Source organism: Urocampus carinirostris, chromosome 14, assembly GCF_059441175.1.
Source record: "Urocampus carinirostris isolate Australia breed hairy pipefish chromosome 14, RoL_Ucar_1.0, whole genome shotgun sequence".
Taxonomy (NCBI): domain Eukaryota; kingdom Metazoa; phylum Chordata; class Actinopteri; order Syngnathiformes; family Syngnathidae; genus Urocampus; species Urocampus carinirostris.
The window spans coordinates 18,866,675-18,884,232 of record NC_142362.1 but is presented as its reverse complement, the minus strand read 5'-3'; the positions used below and the strand labels follow the sequence as shown (position 1 = coordinate 18,884,232).

Genomic DNA, 17,558 nt, shown 5'->3' with positions numbered 1-17,558 from the left:
CACAGGTAGCAACCATTGTTGTGGCTGGCATAGAGGGTTCACTGGGTTCTCCAAAACCAGCTCTGTTCTCAGCCAGAACACGAAACTCATACTGTAAACCTTCAGTCAGTCCAGTGACGACGTAACGGAGCTCAGCAATCTGTTTCTTGGATCCCCTTATCCACCTCATTGCTTTCTTTTCCTTCTTCTCCACACAGTAACCGATAATATCACTTCCACCATCTTCTGTGGGTCTTTTCCATGTCACTGTAGCTGAGTGCTCATCAACTTTTTCAACTTCTGGTCTCGATGGTGGACCAGGAGGACCTAAATTGATGAAGGTAAAACGCAATCAAAACATTCACCCGTATTTAATTGATCTTTCGTTCATTCAACCTACACACAATACATACCAAAACGATCAACCATTTTAACAGGCTGAGAGTGAGCTGGCTCACTGCGGCCATACTGGTTCACAGCCGACACCCTAAAGATGTACTCGTTGTCCTGGATGAGTTTGGTTGCCGTGTAATGACACCCAATGACCTTCTCTTCGAGAATTGTCCAGAGTAGGCGACTGGTTTCCCTCTTCTCCAGCATGTAGTATTTAACAGGAGAGCCTCCGTCCTCGGGAGAGGGCGTCCAGGTCAGCGTAACCTTCTCGGAAGAGACACCGCTGCATTCGATGGGACCAGGAGGCGCAGGAACATCCAAAACTTTAACCATCACTGTTTCTTCTTTCACACCAAAGGGATTGCTTGCGGTGATGATGTAGTGGCCAGAATCCTTCCTCGTGGCGTATTTTATGGACAAAGTGGAGGATGATGCCGTGGTTTCGATGTTTACAATGTCCGAAGGCTTGAAGTACTTTCCTCCTTTGGACCAGCAAGAGGTCGGGGCAGGCTTGCCAAGAATACTTGTGGCAGTGACCACAATAGTTTCCCCGGCTCTGACGGTCACACCAGCCTCCTTCACCTGAGCATCGATAATAATGGTCGGTGCAGCTTTTGGAAAGAGAAAAGAAAAAGGGTTAGCAACTTTGCTACTTGCACCCATTAAGTGCAGAAGTTGAGTAGAAGCAAATCACCATATTCATCCACGCAGATGATTGTATCCGTCTGCTCAGATGCTGGACTTAGGGCACCGGCTGCGTTCTTTGCTCGTATTCTGAACTCATATTTGCAACCCTCCTGGAGATTGGTGACTGTGTACGCGGCTTCCACAACGTTGACACTGTTAGCCTTCACCCAGATCTTGGAAGGAAGGTCCCGTCTCTCTACAATGTAACCAGTCAGCTTGTGGCCACCGTCAAACTGCGGCTCAGCCCACTGGAGAGTCACGGTGCTTCTGGTGATGCTGACCACATCTGGTTTTCCGGGAGCATCTGAACACAAATGCTCATGTAGCACAACCGATTCGCCGATACGGATTTTAACAAAGTGTTTTATGCCTACCGATAGGATCAAGGGCAACTTGGGGATCAGTGGGAAGGCTTGGTCTGCCTATGCCAGCCAAATTTACAGCCATTACCCTGAACTCGTATTCCAGGCCTTCCGTCAGCCCGGTCACTTTGTGTTCCTTCATTCTCAAGGCGGTTGGGCTTGACCTCTTCCACAACAAACTATTCCTCTCTTTGAACTCCACGTGATACCCTTCGCATACGTTTTGAGAGGGAGAGAGAGAGAGAGAGAGAGAGAGAGAGAGAGAGAGAGAGAGAGAGAGAGAGAGAGAGAGAGAGAGAGAGAGAGAGAGAGAGAGAGAGGATCCTCAAAATCACAATGAGGTTCTCATTCAAAAATGACCATGTGCAAATGCCATACCTGTGATGGGAGAACCTCCGGTTTTCCTGGGGTCTGTCCAGGCCAGGATAGCAGAGTCATGTCGCATACTCATGACCTGAGGTGGGGGAGGCGCGTCGGGAACATCTGGAACAAAGCACAGGTGATGCAGGATGTCCGGGCAAAACATGTTGCAAACACTTACTGAAAGGATGTTTTGCAATCACAGGCTCCGACTTGAGCCCATCCCCAACGCCGTACTTGTTCTCAGCACAAACTCTGAAAACATATTCTGTACCCTCGTGGAGACCGGTTACCCTTATTGTGTTCCTGTCCACTGTGGAAGAGACTGTCACCCACATATTGGTGATAGAGTCTCTCTTCTCTAGAATGTAATTTGTGATGTCTGAGCCGCCGTCGTCTTTTGGCGCCACCCACTTGAGTGTGGCGCCATCAGCCGTGATGTCCTTGAACTTTATAGGTCCGACAGGGATGCCAGGCTTCCCCACCACCCTTAAAGAAAAAAATGTGATATCACCAGATTGGAAGACCACAGGCAAGACAAGGCACCAGTAAAATAATCTGATTGCAACCTGATAAAAATGGTGGACTCTTTGCTGCCGGCAGTATTCTTAAGGGTGAGTGTGTATTTGGAGGCATCGCTCCTCTGGCAATCTCTAATCAGAAGCATGGTGTTGACTGCAGAAGATTCTGCGCACACACGTCCTGTGTCTGTCAAGTCTTCTTCCTCCCCCTTCTTCCAGGACACTTTGGGCGTTGGTTTTCCCATGATTGGAATCTTCAAACGCACCGTAGTACCCTCTTTGGCGACATAACACATGTCGGGAAGTTCCCTCAGGTCACAAGTGGGATGAACTGTGAAAAGCAACAGCAGAAATAAGGACAAGATTCAGATTTGGGGACCAATCGAAACATTTATCAGCTATCAATGATCCAGAGTGAAAGGTTGCGCTTACTGAGTTGATCCTTGGCAACTACCGTCAGCTCCTTGGCCGCACCCTCCCCAGTGTCATTCACAGCTTTGACACTGTATTTGTACTCTTTGCCCTCCACCAGGTCTTTGGCACTGTACTGCATGTTTTTGGACCTCATCAATTCCCTGAATTTGTTGTCACCGTTGACAATCCCAAGTACATAACAGATGATGCGGCTGCCACCATCACTCAGAGGCTTCTTCCAGCTAAGGGTGCAAGAGTCCTTTGTTACCAGCAAGGTCTTGAAGTCCATGACAGGACCAGGCTCCTCTGTATAAATGCAGAAGGACGAGTGATCAAAAAACAGTAAAAAGAAAGAAAAAAGCGGGAGGAAAGGTTCCTGTCACACCCACCAGAGGCTCGGACTGAGTCAGAAGTCTCGCAGGACACTCCGGCGCCGAGACGATTGACAGCTGACACTCTTAAGTAGTATGACCGCCCAGCATTCAGGTCTGACACCTTCAAAGAGGTCTTGGTACAGTTGTTGGAGACCATTGACCAAGCCTTCCTTTCAGTGTCACGCTTCTCCACAATGTAGTGGGTGACTTCATAGCCGCCGTCAAGCAGAGGAGCATCCCAGTACATGGAGGTGCTGTCCTTCGTGGTATCTTTTACCGCCAGGTTAATCGGTGGCCCGGGAGTATCTAGAGCCAAAAGGAACAAGGTGTATCCCATACTAGACAACAATAGTATTGGGATCATGAAGTCAAAAGGTATTTTTACCAAAGACCTTGACGATGACGGTGTACATTTTCATGCCAGCCGAACTCTCCAAGTTGAGAATGTATTTGCCTGCATCGAATCGGTTTACGTTCTCCACCAGCACAGTGGTGTCACTTTTGGTGGACTTGATGAAAATGCCTTGGCGATCCTTAATGTTGCTGTTCATCTTGGCCCAGACTATTTTTGGTGTGGGGCGACCTCTGATTTTAGCGTAAAGCCTCATGGTGCTACCGGCTTGCAACTGTAGGCCCTCTGTCAGTTCGGCACTCAGTTCCGCCTCCGGTGGGACTAGAGGATCAAACCCGATAGGTTTATTGCTGATTCCAAAATTGATCATCTATGTAATTACAATTACCTTTTCATCTATGTAAGTACAATTACCAGTTATTTTTAATAGAAGTAAAAAGTAATTGTTTCTGTGTTGAGCAAATTCTGAAAGCACTTAACTTCAATTGGGACTGATTTTGGATATTAACTTTGATCCAACACCTGAGTTAAAAATTAATTAAAAAAAAAATAATAAGATGGAAGACAAGAAAACCTACCAATAATATCCTGGGCAATGTGCTTGCCCGGCACTTTCACCGGTTCACCGAAGCCGACCTTGTTGACCGCTGTGATGCGACACTGGTACTCAGCCTTGTGAATGAGGTTTTGGACTACGTAGCTAGTGTCCTGCAAGTTCCTTGGAACGTTGCATCGGGTCCAGTCTCCTGTGTCTGTCCTTCTGCACTCCACTAGGTACCCCAAAATTGGACTTCCACCGTTGTTGGTTGGAGCACTCCAACTGAGGCTGAGGGTGTTGGAGGTGGTGTCAGTCACACCTGGGTTCAGCACTGGGCCAGGAGGAGCTATCAGAACGTGTTTAATTTCAAGTTAGATCGGATACAAACGAAGCAAGCCAAATTTTAGAGGTAGTTAAACTTACTAATGGGATCTTGTGCCGTCATGCCATCTGACGGTTCACTGGCTTTTCCGAGTCCTGCCACGTTAACAGCAATTACCCGGAATTCATATTCAACACCTTCATTCAGGCCGGTAACATCCAACATCCTTTCCATTAAGGGCTTCCTGTTGACCTTGGTCCAGTCCATCTCCTTTGTTTCCTTCTTCTCAAGAATGTAACCCAGAATCACAGACTTGCCATCATCAGCAGGTTCCTTCCAGCTGACGGTCATAGCATCCTTAGTGACATTGGTAATCACTGGGGCCTCGCAGGATCCAGGGACAGCTGGCACATACATACATTAATAATCAATTTTACGTTCGAATGGTTTTGATGTCGACATAAACATGCTGCTGTGATTATGGGTCACACTCACTAAATGGGTTCTTGGCTATAACAGGGGCCGTGATAAGACTGTCTCCAACTCCCCACGTGTTCTCAGCACGGATTCTGAACTGGTATTCACGACCCTCGATCAACTTCTCTACGTTAAACTCTAAAGTTTCACCCTTGATCTTTGAGGACACCTGAGCCCAGGTAGCTCTGCTAGTCTCACGCTTGTCCAAAATATAGTTGGTAACTGGGGCTCCACCATCATTTAGTGGCAGATCCCATGATAACTTGATTCTGTTGGCAAGCACTTCAAGGTATTTGGAACGGGCAGGTGGACCAGGAACATCTGCGCAAAGAAACACACACCACATTCATAAATGGACTCGAGAAAACCTACAAATGGGACAGGGCCTCAAAGTATTCACCCAGAACAGTAACATGGATATCCTCAGTTTTGGAGCCACTCGCATTCTCTGCAAGGATGGTGTAGACTCCGGTGTTCTCCTTGGTGACTGAGCTCATTTCTAGTTGGAACTGGTGTCTCTGTTGGGTGATGACCTGCCCGTCGCATGACCTCAGGTAATCATCACCTCTCTTCCATGTGACTTTTGGCATCGGTTTACCAAAAACTTCAGCCTCCAGGAGAATACAGGATCCAGCCTTCACCTTCAAACCTTTCTGCATTCTAGTGTTAAGTTCTACCCTTGGAGGCACTGCAAATAATGACAGGACCCTGCTTATCATCCATTATTAAGTTAGTTGACAACAAACAGGTCAAACGGTTGTGTCCTTTCTTACCATTCTCAGCACAGACCAGTATCGGGTCCGTAGGCTCTGAGGGTTTACTAATGTTGACAGCTGTTTTGGCAATGACTCTAAACTGGTACTGAAGGTCTCGCTCCAGACCGGTCACAGTGTACTCCTCTTTGGGTACATTCAGACAAACGTTGTTACAACGCACCCATGTGTCTCCAGGCACTCGCACAGACTCTACGTAATAGCCAATGATCTTGCTGCCACCGTCGTTCTTGGGCCGGCCCCAAACCAGAGTTACAGAGTTTTTAGTCATGTCCACGACTTCAGGTTTCCCAGGGGTATCTGAAAGAAAATAACTTAGATGAGAATGTGCAACAGAATTAGTTTAATAGCACGAGTAAGGATCAGGGAACCCACCGATGGGTGTTCTTGCTGTCACAAAATCCGTCTTCATGCTTGGCTTGCCTTGACCTGCACGATTGATGGCTGACACCCTAAAGGTGTACTCCAGGCCTTCGATCAGGCCGGCACAGGGGTATTCAGTGGTGCGGACAACTGTGTCATTGGCCTTGACCCAGAGAAGGCTGTTTCTCTCCTTACGCTCGATGTAATAGCCAGTGATGGGGCTTCCGCCATCAGTTTCTGGCTTGTCCCAGGCCACAAACATGCAGTCTTTGTTCATCTTATTGATGTGACAATTCAGAGGTTCACTGGGAACGTCTGGTGACAGAAAAACCTGTTAATTTTTTTAAATGAACCGCTCTCACAAACACTGGATGTTTGCAAAGTAAACTGTGATAATTTAGGCTTTCTTTCGTGAAAACCTACCAAAGGGGAACTTGGCAATCATCCTGTCGGACTGGATGGGGTCCGACACACCGTAGCGGTTTTCAGCACGGATGCGGAACACATACTCTTTCCCTGGAATTAGTTTTCCCAGCCTACAGCTGGTCTTCTGGCAGGACGATACTGCACTCACCCAGTCCCCTCGACTCACGTCACATTTCTCCACGACATAATTGGTGATTTTGCTGCCTCCGTCCTCCAGAGGTTCGCTCCAGGACAGAGAGCAGGCATCTGAGTCAATGTCACTAATCTCCACGGGACCCCCAGGAGGTCCAGGAATATCTAAAAAAAACAACAGGTCAATTCCATCAATCCATATCATTTTTGAGTCCCCGGAGTAAAGAAAGTGTGGAAACTGACCTCTGATGATGATCTTGAGAGCCTGGGCCACCTTGGCTGAGCTGTTTTCAGCTACGAGACTGTACTCTCCACTGTCTGTCCTTGAGACGTCCTTTATGATTAAGACGCACAGATTGCCAGAATGATGCACAGCGAGGCGGCTTGAGGAGACCAGCGGTATGTCGCCGCACAACCACTTGCAGGTTGGAGAAGGTTTTCCTGACACCACGGCCTCAACCCGTAGTTTGGCTCCAGCTCTTTCGCTGACCATGTCTTGCATTATGATCTTTGGCTCCACTGAATGGGAAGAGGAGTGTCCTTAAAAATAAATCATTTTGATGCTTGGAGTGGATTTTTAGATGTTGGAACTTACACATCTGTTCCCTGATCTCAATTGGCTCCCTGGTCTCTGTGAACAAGCTCAAGCCCACAATGTTCTTGGCAGCCACTCTGAACTTGTACCTTTTACCCTCTTTCAGGCCACTGATGCTGATGCTCAATCCCTTCACGGTGGTGTAGGCATTCCATAGCTCCTTTTTAGGCTCCGCGGCCTCCTCCTTCATAGGTAGAGATGGTGGTAATGCAGGGACATCTTTTACATCTTTTGGAATCTGCATTGGAGGTACAGAGAGCAGTAATTTGGTCCATAACTCAATTTCTCAAGATCATTGCTGGACGTCAACAGCGAGTGAAAAACCACAAACCTCTACTGGTGCCGGGGGTGGAGGAGGAGGTTTGACCTCAATGTATTCAATCACATAACCGTCAATCTTGGCTCCGCCGTCTCGTAAAGGCTTAACCCAGCCAATGATCGCACTGTTCTTTGTAATCTCTAAAATGTCAATTTTCTCACATGGATCAGGTTTACCTGAAAAAAAAATCAGGTAATTTTTATGATAAACGAAAATAGGACGGTAGAGCCAGCATGGACAGAGTCTCAGTGCTCATTTAGGTGAGCAAGAAGTCATACTTACTGACAGGATCAGAGGCTAGGTAGGAAGTGGGTGACACCCGGGGAACACCTGGGCCATACTCATTGACAGCAGTCACTCTGAAGTAGTACTCTGTGCCTGGTACGAGACCAGTGACCTTGAAGGGAACTTTGTCAACTTCTGCCTTAACTGTAGCCCATGTCTTGCGATCAATTTCTCGCTTTTCGACAATATAGTGAGTGATCTCACTGCCACCATCAACTTCTGGAGGACTCCAACAAATCTTTGCTGATGTTTGTCTAATGTCTGAGGCCTCTAGATTCATCACAGGTCCTGGAGTGTCTTTTTAGATAGGAGGCAAATACAAGTTAGTTTTTGAGTCCAGTAAAGCAAGCACAGAATGGTGACGGCAGAAGGCGGGACATACCAAGAACCTTAACATTGACAAACACGGCCTTTTCTCCAGCAGGACTCTGCACAGACAAACAGTATTTGCCAGAGTCGTAGCGCGTGCTATCAGGAATGACCAAGAAGGTCATGGTGTCGATGAGATCCACGTGACCCTTCCTGACAACGTTGTCAATGCCCATTCTTCTCCAGATGACTTTGGGAGGTGGTCTTCCTCTGATGGTAGCACACAGTCTAATGGGGCAACCAGCTCTCACTGTTAGTCCCTCCCTCAGGTTGGCATCCAAGTTTATCTCTGGCGCCTCTGTTGAAGCAAAACCATTGATGATGTAAGGTGACGCCACATCAAAATCAGTCTGCAGTCAACGTAGTCAGCGGATAAAAACATTAATCCTCACCAAGTATCTCCTTGGGATTAACGGCCGTCGCCAGGTCACAAGGCAGGCTCAGGCCCACCTGATTCTGAGCTGACACTCTAAAGTCATAGAAGAGTTTCTCATCCAGACTTGTGACTGTAAACTCACAGAAGACAAGCTGAGCAGCCACATTGCAGCGCTTCCAACCATCGTCTCCTTTCTTGCCACTTCCCTTGACCCTCATTTCTACCACGTAACCGATGATGGGGGCACCGCCATCCGACACAGGCTTGGTCCAGCCTAGCGTCACACTGGATTTTGTGCTGTCCAGGACCTTCATGTTGGTAGGTGGTGCAGGAGGCTCTGTAAGAAACACACATACACCATGAGGGAAGTTGTTCAGTCCACAGACAGCTCCCTTAAAAACCTAGCAGCGACATACCAATGGCATCCTTGGCTGTAAGAGCACGTGAGGGTTTGCTTGCACCGCCGATGCCAATTTCGTTGACAGCTTTAACTCTGTACTGGTACTCATGAAGGGGCAACAATCCCGTTACGGTAAAGCGAGTTGTTGGCATGGGCTCCTTGTTAATAGTGGACCAGCGCACAGCATGCTCCTCCTTCTTTTCCAACAGGTAGCCAGTGACTGGTTTTCCACCGTCAGTTTCAGGCTCTGACCACTGCAGTGTCATCTCCTCCTTGGAACTTTTGGTGACTTCCGGTGCTTCAGGTGCACCGGGGACACTGAACTCAGTACCGGCAACAATGGCGTCAGTCTCCACTGCAGGGCCAGGACCCATTTTATTCTCTGCGCGAACTCTGAATATGTATTGGTTTCCCTCAATGAGACGAGTCACGTTGGCCTTGTTAGTGATGACTGCATTGGAGTGGATGGACCATACTCCCCTCTTGGTGTCACATTTCTCAATGATGTAGTTGTAGATTTCACAGCCTCCGTCGTCTTCTGGGATGTTCCACGCCAAATGGCACCTGTCGAAAGTGACACCCGAGACTTGGAGATCCCTGACCGGGCCAGGTCTGTCTAATACGTTGACCTTGGCACTCGCGGAGCATGTTCCTGCATTGTTGGTGGCACTGATGACATATTTGCCACTGTCGGTACGCCGAGCAGAAGTCAGAAGAAACTTGGAAAAGTCGGTGCCAGTTTCTATCTGAAGCCTGGGACTCTTTTTAATCTCCTCAGTGCCTTCATCTTTGGTCCATTTGACTTCAGGCTGGGGTTTGCCCTTAACCATTGCCTCGATGGGGATTGAGTCCCCGGCTTTCACTACAAGGGTTCCATCTAGTTTTATGTTAACTTCTGGTTGTAAAAGATGCTCCTTAACCAATACTTCAGCTGTGGTAACCCAATTGCTTTCACCACCGTCGTTTTTAGTCTGAACTCTGAACTGATAGATCTGGTTTTCAATGCACCTGTCAGCCATGAAGTAAGTCTCTTTGATAGCACCCTTATGAAGTCTCTCCCACTCTTCGGCTTCCTTTGGTTTCTTCTCCACGTGGTAACTCAGATTACGACTGCCTCCGTCATAGTCGGGCTTCTTCCATTTGAGGAAGCAAAATGTCTTGCCGATCTCAGATATATGGAAGTCGATTGGTTCACCCGGCTTCTCAATGGGATCGACTGCCAACACAGCTGTCTTGGTCTCAGTGGGTGGCCCAACACCGATTTTGTTTTCGGCACACACGCGGAAAAAGTACTCGCAACCCTCTGAAAGAGGGGCCTTCATCAGGCGTTTTGTGCAGTCATTGGAAACCACTGTCCATCCCCTCTGGCTTGGCTGACGGTACTCAATAATATACTGAGTGATCTCTGTGCCTCCGTTATCTTCTGGGTTCTCCCAGGACACCATGCAAGAGTTCTTGGTCACATAGGCTACTTTAATGTTCTGGCAAGCTCCAGGTGTGTCCAGCACATTCACTATAATAGTTGCTTGTGCCTGTCCACTGCTGTTCTTGGCAACAATGGAGTATTTGCCATAGTCAGACCGAACAGCATCATTGATGACCAATTCACATAGCGGATACTGGTTTCTCAGCACGGTGCGCTTGTCTCGAGACAAAGCCCTTGCATCCTTGGTCCATGTGATCTCAGGGTCCGGTCTGCCCTTAACTCGGGTGATTAAACTGATGATCTGGCCTGCCCTCACGGTAAGAGCGTCACGGCATGATACATCTACAATAATCTCCGGAGGAACAAGAATGTCCTTTGCCAAGATAGTGTCAGTTAGCTCCCGGGGTTCACTGTCTCCGACAGTGTTTGTGGCTCTGATACGGACCCTGTACTCCATACCTTCGATGAGTCCTTGTACCCGGTGGGCACAGATTTTGATGAGATCCTTGTTAATCCTGTCCCACTGAGCGGAGCCTGTCTTTTGAATCTCAACAACATAGCCTAGAATGGGACTGCCACCGTCTCTTGTGGGTTTTGTCCAGCAGATATCCGCGTAAGACTTGCTCCAGTCCTTTAGTTTAGGATTTACAGGAGGTCCCGGCCTGGTGATGGGCCGGGTGGCCTTGATTGCATCCGATATGAGGGAGGGCTCGCTGACACCAGCAATGTTTTCCGCAAACACTCTGAACTCATAGCTATTCCCTTCAAATAGACCAGAGACTCTGTATCTGAGATCCAGGACAGGCGTTTTGTTGACGCGGATCCACTTGCCAGTCATCTCTCGGCGCTCAATCACATACCCACTGATAGGACTACCTCCGTCATGGTCAGGCAGGGACCATTGCACCGTCACAGCGTTTTCTGTGATATCAGAGCACAATGGAAGACCCGGTGGACCAGGAGGGTTGAACATGTGCATGGCAATGGTGGGAGGACTCTCGAGCCCACCACCTATTCCGATCTTGTTCTCGGCTCGGATACGGACGATGTACTCGCGTCCCTTCTCCAGACGTGACACCTTGGCTTTGGTGCTGATACCGCTGGAGCTTACAACTGACCAAGGCTCCCATGACTTCTTCACATCCTTCTTTTCAACCACATAGTTGGTGATGGGTGTACCACCATCGTCTTTGGGTGGCCTCCATTGTATCATCATGTGATCAGGGGTTACTTCTAAGATGTTGATGGGTCCGACAGGTGGTCCTGGAAGATCTAGGACTGTGACATGCAGAGCGACAGTTTTGCTGCCTGTAGGGTTAGACACGGTGAGGATGTACTCCCCAGTGTCTCCTCGCGTGCATTCAGGTATGGTGAGGGTTGTAGTGTGTCCGGTGGATTCAATCTGGTAATGACCTTCAGATACAATTTCTTTTCCATCTGTCATCCACTTAGCAGTGGGGATGGGAATCCCCTTCATCTTGGCGGGCAGTACAATAGTGCTGCCTGCCTTAACAGCAAGACCCTCGATGAGCTTCACGTCCACTTCAATAGCGGGTGGTACTGGAAAATGAAACAAGGAACTTGTAAGGCATCCTAATAAGAACTTCCTGTGGCTAATATTTTGCTGGTCTTACGTGTTTTCTCATGACAGGTGACAGGAACGCTGGTGTCGGGACGACTCACTCCAATTGCGTTTTGAGCCATTGCCCGGAAGCGGTAGGTCTTGCCTTCTCCCAGACCGACGACGTGCGCACGGTTACTGCTAACTGTTTTGTAGGGAACCCAGTCCACCTGACTTTCTTCCTGGTGCTCAATGATGAAGCATGTGATTTCACTCCCGCCGTCACGATCAGGCCACTCCCACTCTAACCACACCTCTTCCTTATCTACATCCGTGTGGTGTAAGTTTTTGGGGGGCCCAGGTGGATCTGAAGGACACGTGAGGATGCCTGTTTAGTATTTGGGTTCGAATGAACATAATGCTATGTTGTGACAGAATATATTGATTTTTTTTTCCGTGTCTCAATAAGTCTGAGAAAAGCATTAAATGAACACTTAACCTTTAACCGTCAATAAGTTAATATGTGCTACGTTTCAGGAAAAAACTCCGTATTGAGGGAGACCAGATTCAGTTCCTGGTCTCTAAGGTAGTGAGCATTCAAGTAGACTATTTTTTTTTGGTTTAAGTTTATCAGCGGTTGCTAACATCATGTCAGTGCATTACCGCCCGGAGTAGACAATCCAGCCAACTTTGATGTCTATCACTAAGTCACACCTCTTTAGGCTATTAGTCCAACACTTAAATGACTCCAAATATTTCCAGAAGATGGTTGGACATATTAAGGCTATTTCTCAACCGTAATTTGATTGAAATGACTGAAAATTGAAACACTCACAGAGAGGATCAACAGCTTTGATGGGAGTCTTGGTGACAACATAGTCACTCTTGCCAAACTGGTTTTCTGCCGCCACTTTGAACAGATACTGGACTCCTTCCATCAGATACATGGCCATCAAACTGAGCTTTTTGCTGGCCGCAGAGACGGGAACCCACTGCTCATCAGCTACGTTCTTTTTCTCCACAACGTAATGGGAGATGACTGTGCCGCCGTTGTCCTCTGGAGCTTTCCAGGTCAGGTAGGCAGATTCGCTGGTTACCTCAGAGACCAACAGGTCTCTCGGAGGTGTCGGTTTGTCTGGATGGGACGTAACAAGGAGAAATAGTTTGAACTGAAAAGAAAAATCTGGCCTACCTTGGGTTCAAAAAGAATTTGAAAAGCAGTATGTCATGACCCAGCACTGATCTTTTGAACTCACTCAGAACAAGAACAGCCACAGAGGCAGTCTTCTTTCCAGCAGCATTTTGTGCGGTCAGCGTGTAGTTGCCAGAGTCTGGGCGAACACACTTGGGGATGAAGATCTTGCTGCCAGTGGATGTGACGGCCACAGTGATGTGAGTCGGAATTTCACCGCCATCTTTACTCCAGCTGACAGTGGGTGTGGGCACGCCCTTGATGGTAGCACTCAACGTGATGTCGGTGCCCAACATAGCCAGATGATCACGAGCCATGTTGGCATCCAGAAGCAACTCTGGAGCCTCTGCAGAAGGAAGTAGAAAAAGTGCCATTGACAGACAATCTAAGACCAGACCAGACCAGACAGAATTAAAAATCTATTCTTGCCTAGTCTTTCGTGGACCTTGACGGTCTGTTTGACATAGGCCGGGTCGGATTTGCCTGCGGCGTTAACAGTGTAAATCCTGAAAGTGTACTCCTGGCCATCAGTCAGGCCCGTCACCACGTAGTGCAGGTCAGGGCACTGCTCCGGGCGCTGGTTAGCCTGGGTCCATTCTATTGTGCCCGGGTTCTGGTACTCCACCAGATAGCCCAAGATGCGTCCTTTTCCATCATGTCGGGGCATCTTCCACCTAAGACTCACAGAATCTTTGGTTTTGTCATAGGCCTCGGGGGTCACTGGAGGACTGGGCCGCACTGTGGAGAATGGAAAGCATGTTAGGCATGTCGAGCAGCATCATAGGGTCATTTAGCCTGGGTGACATTCACCAATGGGATCTTTAGCAAGAATGGGCTTGGAGGGTTCACTTGGGTCTCCGGTTCCCAGCTCGTTTTCAGCCATCACACGGAACTCATATTCACAGCCCTCTATCAGGTCCTGGACCCGATACTGAGTAGCAGGGTACAAGGGTTCTCTTGTTGCCCTTGACCATCTTTTGGCCGTGGGTTCCTTCTTTTCTAGGATATAGTTGGTGATAGGCTTTCCTCCATCTCTAGGCCGGTTCCAGAGCACCAGTGCGTTGGTAGCGTACACCTCTCTGATGTTAGGCATATCAGGCGCTTCGGGAACTCCTGTGGAAAAGTCACCACAAAAGGTGGTTTGATATTTCTCGTTTTAAACCTGATACTTCAAGTTTTCTTTGAAAATCGTAGTCAAACCCAGACACGATTCGGATAGTACATGTTACACATCATTGATTGTTTACATGAAGTTTCAGGTGGTCAAACTAGTTACGCGATCTCTGTCGCCAAAAGTGAAATATCGCCAAAATAAGGGACTAGAAAATGAGAGGTTGGAAGTGTTGGCCTGTGCAGAACTTACTGAAGCGATCTTTGGCTTTCATTTCCTCAGAGTCCAGTGGGTCACTGATACCATACATGTTTTCTGCAGAGATCCTCATAACATATTCTCGGCCCTCTGTCAATTTGGGGATCTGTAACCATCAAAAAAACACTTGAGTCTTGCATTCAAATCCTGGAAAACCATCTCATTCAAGTGCACCGACTGACCTTGCAGGTGGTCTTGGTGTTTGCTGAAGTGACTGTGGTCCACGTTTCTCTATTTGCGTCCCTTTTTTCAATAATGTAGTTGGAAATGTCCACCCCTCCGCTGTCCAGTGGAGGCTTCCAAGAGATCACCATGTACTCACGGTGCACCTCCTCAAAGATAACCGGACCCACAGGGGGAGACGGGCGGTCTGTGGGGTAAACAGTCACCAAATAACTTATCTGGTGGGTAAGATGATGGAATTTGTTTCCCTTTGCCAAACGGCATCTGTCAACTACCGTGGTAGGTTTAAAATTCGTACCGACTACTGTGACATTGCAGACACCCTTCCTAGAGCCGGTGCTGTTCTCCACCACCACTATATATCGGCCGCTGTGGTGGCGCTGCGCTTTCATCACGCCCAGTGACATGGTGGTCAGTGTATTCTTGAACATGACGTGTTTGTCGGCTTTCAGCTCCTCGTCATTTCGGAACCACACAATTGACGGAGACGGTTTGCCAGTGTAGCGGCCCTGCAGCAAAAAGCTCTCTCCGACACGCACAATGAGCTTGTCGCGGAAATCCAGCTCGATCGTTGGCGGTTCTAGACCGTACAAAGGAAAGGTTCATGTTGAGTTCTTAAAATGGCCCACTGTGATGGATAAAGGATCTGCTTACCAAGTTCATCCCTACAGGTTACCGGTTTGGAGCAGAAGGACGGTTTCCCCACCCCGACCTCGTTAGCAGCGCTAACACGGAACTCGTAAGTATCGCCCTCTTTCAGTCCATCATACGTGTACTTCCTCTCCATCAGCTTGTCCTTGGTCAATCGAGTGAACTTGTCTTTGCCAATCATACGTGCCTCCAAGATGTACCTGATGATCTCGGAGCCGCCATCAAACTTGGGCGCTTTCCACATCACGTTGATTAAATCTTTGGTGACTTTTGTGACTTCCAGATCCTCCGGTCGGTCGGGCACACCTGAACGTGTGTCAGACGCGCAATTTTTACAAGGATCATCTACAATCGGTCTGAATTGCAGTTTTCATTGACTTACTCAATGGATCCTTGATCATGAGCTCTACTGCGGTCTCCATGAAGGGTCCAACGCCGATAGCATTTTGAGCAGCAACTCTGAAGAAATAAGCCTTGCCCGAAGTGAGTCCAGTGGCCACGGCGTTTTGTCGGCTGGCGGTAAATGTGAGTGAGGTCCAGGCCTTCCGTTCTGCTTCGCGTTTCTCGATCACATAGTTGCTGATGGGAGAACCACCGTCGTTGTCCGGAAAATACCAGTTAATCTTGCAGGAATCGTTGCTCATGTTTTCCGCAATCATGGGGATGCCAACTGGTCCGGGAACATCTTTAAGGACCGGGAGGAATGCCGAAGATAAAACACAATTGTCTAGCAACAGTTTCGAAGAGCTACTTTTTGTCATATATAGAAAAAGAAAGTCTCACCCAGCACTTCTACTGTGATATTCTTTTTCTTCTCTCCTGCGGCATTTTTTGCAGTCAATGTATAGATTCCCAGATGCCGTCTGGTACATCCTTTGATGACCAAAGATGAGCTGATGGCCGTTGTCTCGATTATTGCCTCTGGAGGTAGTGTCATTCCATCTCTGCTCCAGGTGACTTCTGGTGTTGGCTGACCTGACACGTAGCAGATGATCCGGATCACCCCGCCAGCGCGGACCACTATTCGTTCCTTCACCGAGGCATCCAAATCAACTTCAGGGGCAACTAAAGATATAAGTTCCGTAAAGTCGTACAAAAACACAAAAACGATTGTCCGGCCGCAGTCGCATTATGTTCTTTACCATTTCTGTCGTTGACCTCCAGCACCTCGAGCACTTCGCCTGGTTCACTGACACCTGCAAGGTTGAAAGCTGTGACTCTAAACCTATAATGGCTGCCAGTCTTCAGACCAGCAATCACAAAGCGGGTGCCGCGGACTTCGGTGTCCTTTGCCTGGAACACACATAGACAGACCACCGTCTGTTGTTGCTTGAAGACGGCAAAAAACCTTTTCCAAAATCTCCACTGTCACCTTGACCCAAGTGTCGGTGCCTTCCTCCTTGTACTCCACCCAGTAGCCAATAATCCTAGAACCTCCGTCTTTCAGCGGAGGGATCCATTCCAAATCTACGGTGGACCTTGTCCAATCCAAAACCTTGGGTGTTGGGGGAGAAGGCGGGGCTATGGAAAAGACGGTTGTTTGTTATTGGAAAGGAGGATTGTCTTTGTGCCAATGCGAATCAGCAGGATGTCAGTGAGTGCTTACAGATGGGGTCTCGGGCAAAGACGGGATCAGTCGACGGACTGGGGAGCCCAGGTCCCACAGCGTTGATCGCTGTGACTCTGAAGATGTACTCGGAACCCTCGATGAGCCCGCTTACTGTAAATGACTCACCCAGCCCCATGGGACGGATTGGATCACGGGTGACTCGCATCCAGCGTTTCCCAGTGGTCTCTTTGCGCTCCAGCCAATAACCAGTGATCGGTGTGCCGCCATCATCCTCAGGTTCCTCCCAAGTCACAGTCATGGAGTCCAGGGTGATGCCAGCCACGCTCGGCTTCTCACAAATGCCGGGCACAGCTGCAAAGTGCCAGGAGTTTTTTAAGCACTGGCAGTAGTATGTAACCAAGCACAATATGAGAATAACTTACTGGCGAGGTTTCTTGCAACCTCTGGATCACTGTCAAGTGGTTCACCAACTCCATACTTGTTCTGTGCCATTATGCGGAACACATATTCATGGCCCTCCATAAGGTTTTCTACAGTCCAGGTGCGTTCTTTGGGCTCACTGGTGACAGGAACCCAGGTTTTTCTGTTAGCCACTCGCCTCCAGATGACATAATTGGTGACTTTGGAGCCACCGTCATCTTTTGGTGGCAACCAGGAGAGAGTGATCCTCTCTGCGCTGACCTCCTCAAACTTAATGGGAGCAGAAGGAGGACCGGGGCGCCCTGGAAGAACAGCAGCATTAATGAAGGTTACTCAAGACCCTGGCTAAAAAGGGGTCTTTTAAAAAAA

At 48.5% G+C, this 17,558-nt stretch overlaps 1 protein-coding gene across 1 annotated transcript in view; it reads right to left on the bottom strand.

Annotated features, from left to right (window-relative positions):
• The window catches only part of ttn.1 (titin, tandem duplicate 1), a 131,541-nt gene that overhangs the window by 51,119 nt on the left and 62,864 nt on the right, over positions 1 to 17,558 (bottom strand). Inside the window, 39 exon segments of the mRNA XM_088353508.1 lie at positions 4 to 306; positions 393 to 983; positions 1,067 to 1,363; positions 1,434 to 1,631; positions 1,800 to 1,904; positions 1,963 to 2,270; positions 2,351 to 2,633; positions 2,735 to 3,022; positions 3,106 to 3,396; positions 3,476 to 3,763; positions 4,021 to 4,326; positions 4,404 to 4,706; positions 4,798 to 5,100; positions 5,180 to 5,467; positions 5,553 to 5,852; positions 5,928 to 6,230; positions 6,339 to 6,638; positions 6,717 to 6,992; positions 7,069 to 7,306; positions 7,400 to 7,563; positions 7,670 to 7,969; positions 8,055 to 8,339; positions 8,434 to 8,754; positions 8,834 to 11,803; positions 11,878 to 12,171; positions 12,640 to 12,939; positions 13,061 to 13,342; positions 13,426 to 13,734; positions 13,807 to 14,109; positions 14,360 to 14,471; positions 14,548 to 14,735; positions 14,847 to 15,128; positions 15,203 to 15,505; positions 15,582 to 15,884; positions 15,983 to 16,264; positions 16,342 to 16,492; positions 16,572 to 16,720; positions 16,806 to 17,120; positions 17,192 to 17,491. Coding sequence (XP_088209634.1) covers positions 4 to 306; positions 393 to 983; positions 1,067 to 1,363; positions 1,434 to 1,631; positions 1,800 to 1,904; positions 1,963 to 2,270; positions 2,351 to 2,633; positions 2,735 to 3,022; positions 3,106 to 3,396; positions 3,476 to 3,763; positions 4,021 to 4,326; positions 4,404 to 4,706; positions 4,798 to 5,100; positions 5,180 to 5,467; positions 5,553 to 5,852; positions 5,928 to 6,230; positions 6,339 to 6,638; positions 6,717 to 6,992; positions 7,069 to 7,306; positions 7,400 to 7,563; positions 7,670 to 7,969; positions 8,055 to 8,339; positions 8,434 to 8,754; positions 8,834 to 11,803; positions 11,878 to 12,171; positions 12,640 to 12,939; positions 13,061 to 13,342; positions 13,426 to 13,734; positions 13,807 to 14,109; positions 14,360 to 14,471; positions 14,548 to 14,735; positions 14,847 to 15,128; positions 15,203 to 15,505; positions 15,582 to 15,884; positions 15,983 to 16,264; positions 16,342 to 16,492; positions 16,572 to 16,720; positions 16,806 to 17,120; positions 17,192 to 17,491 — 13,482 coding nt within the window.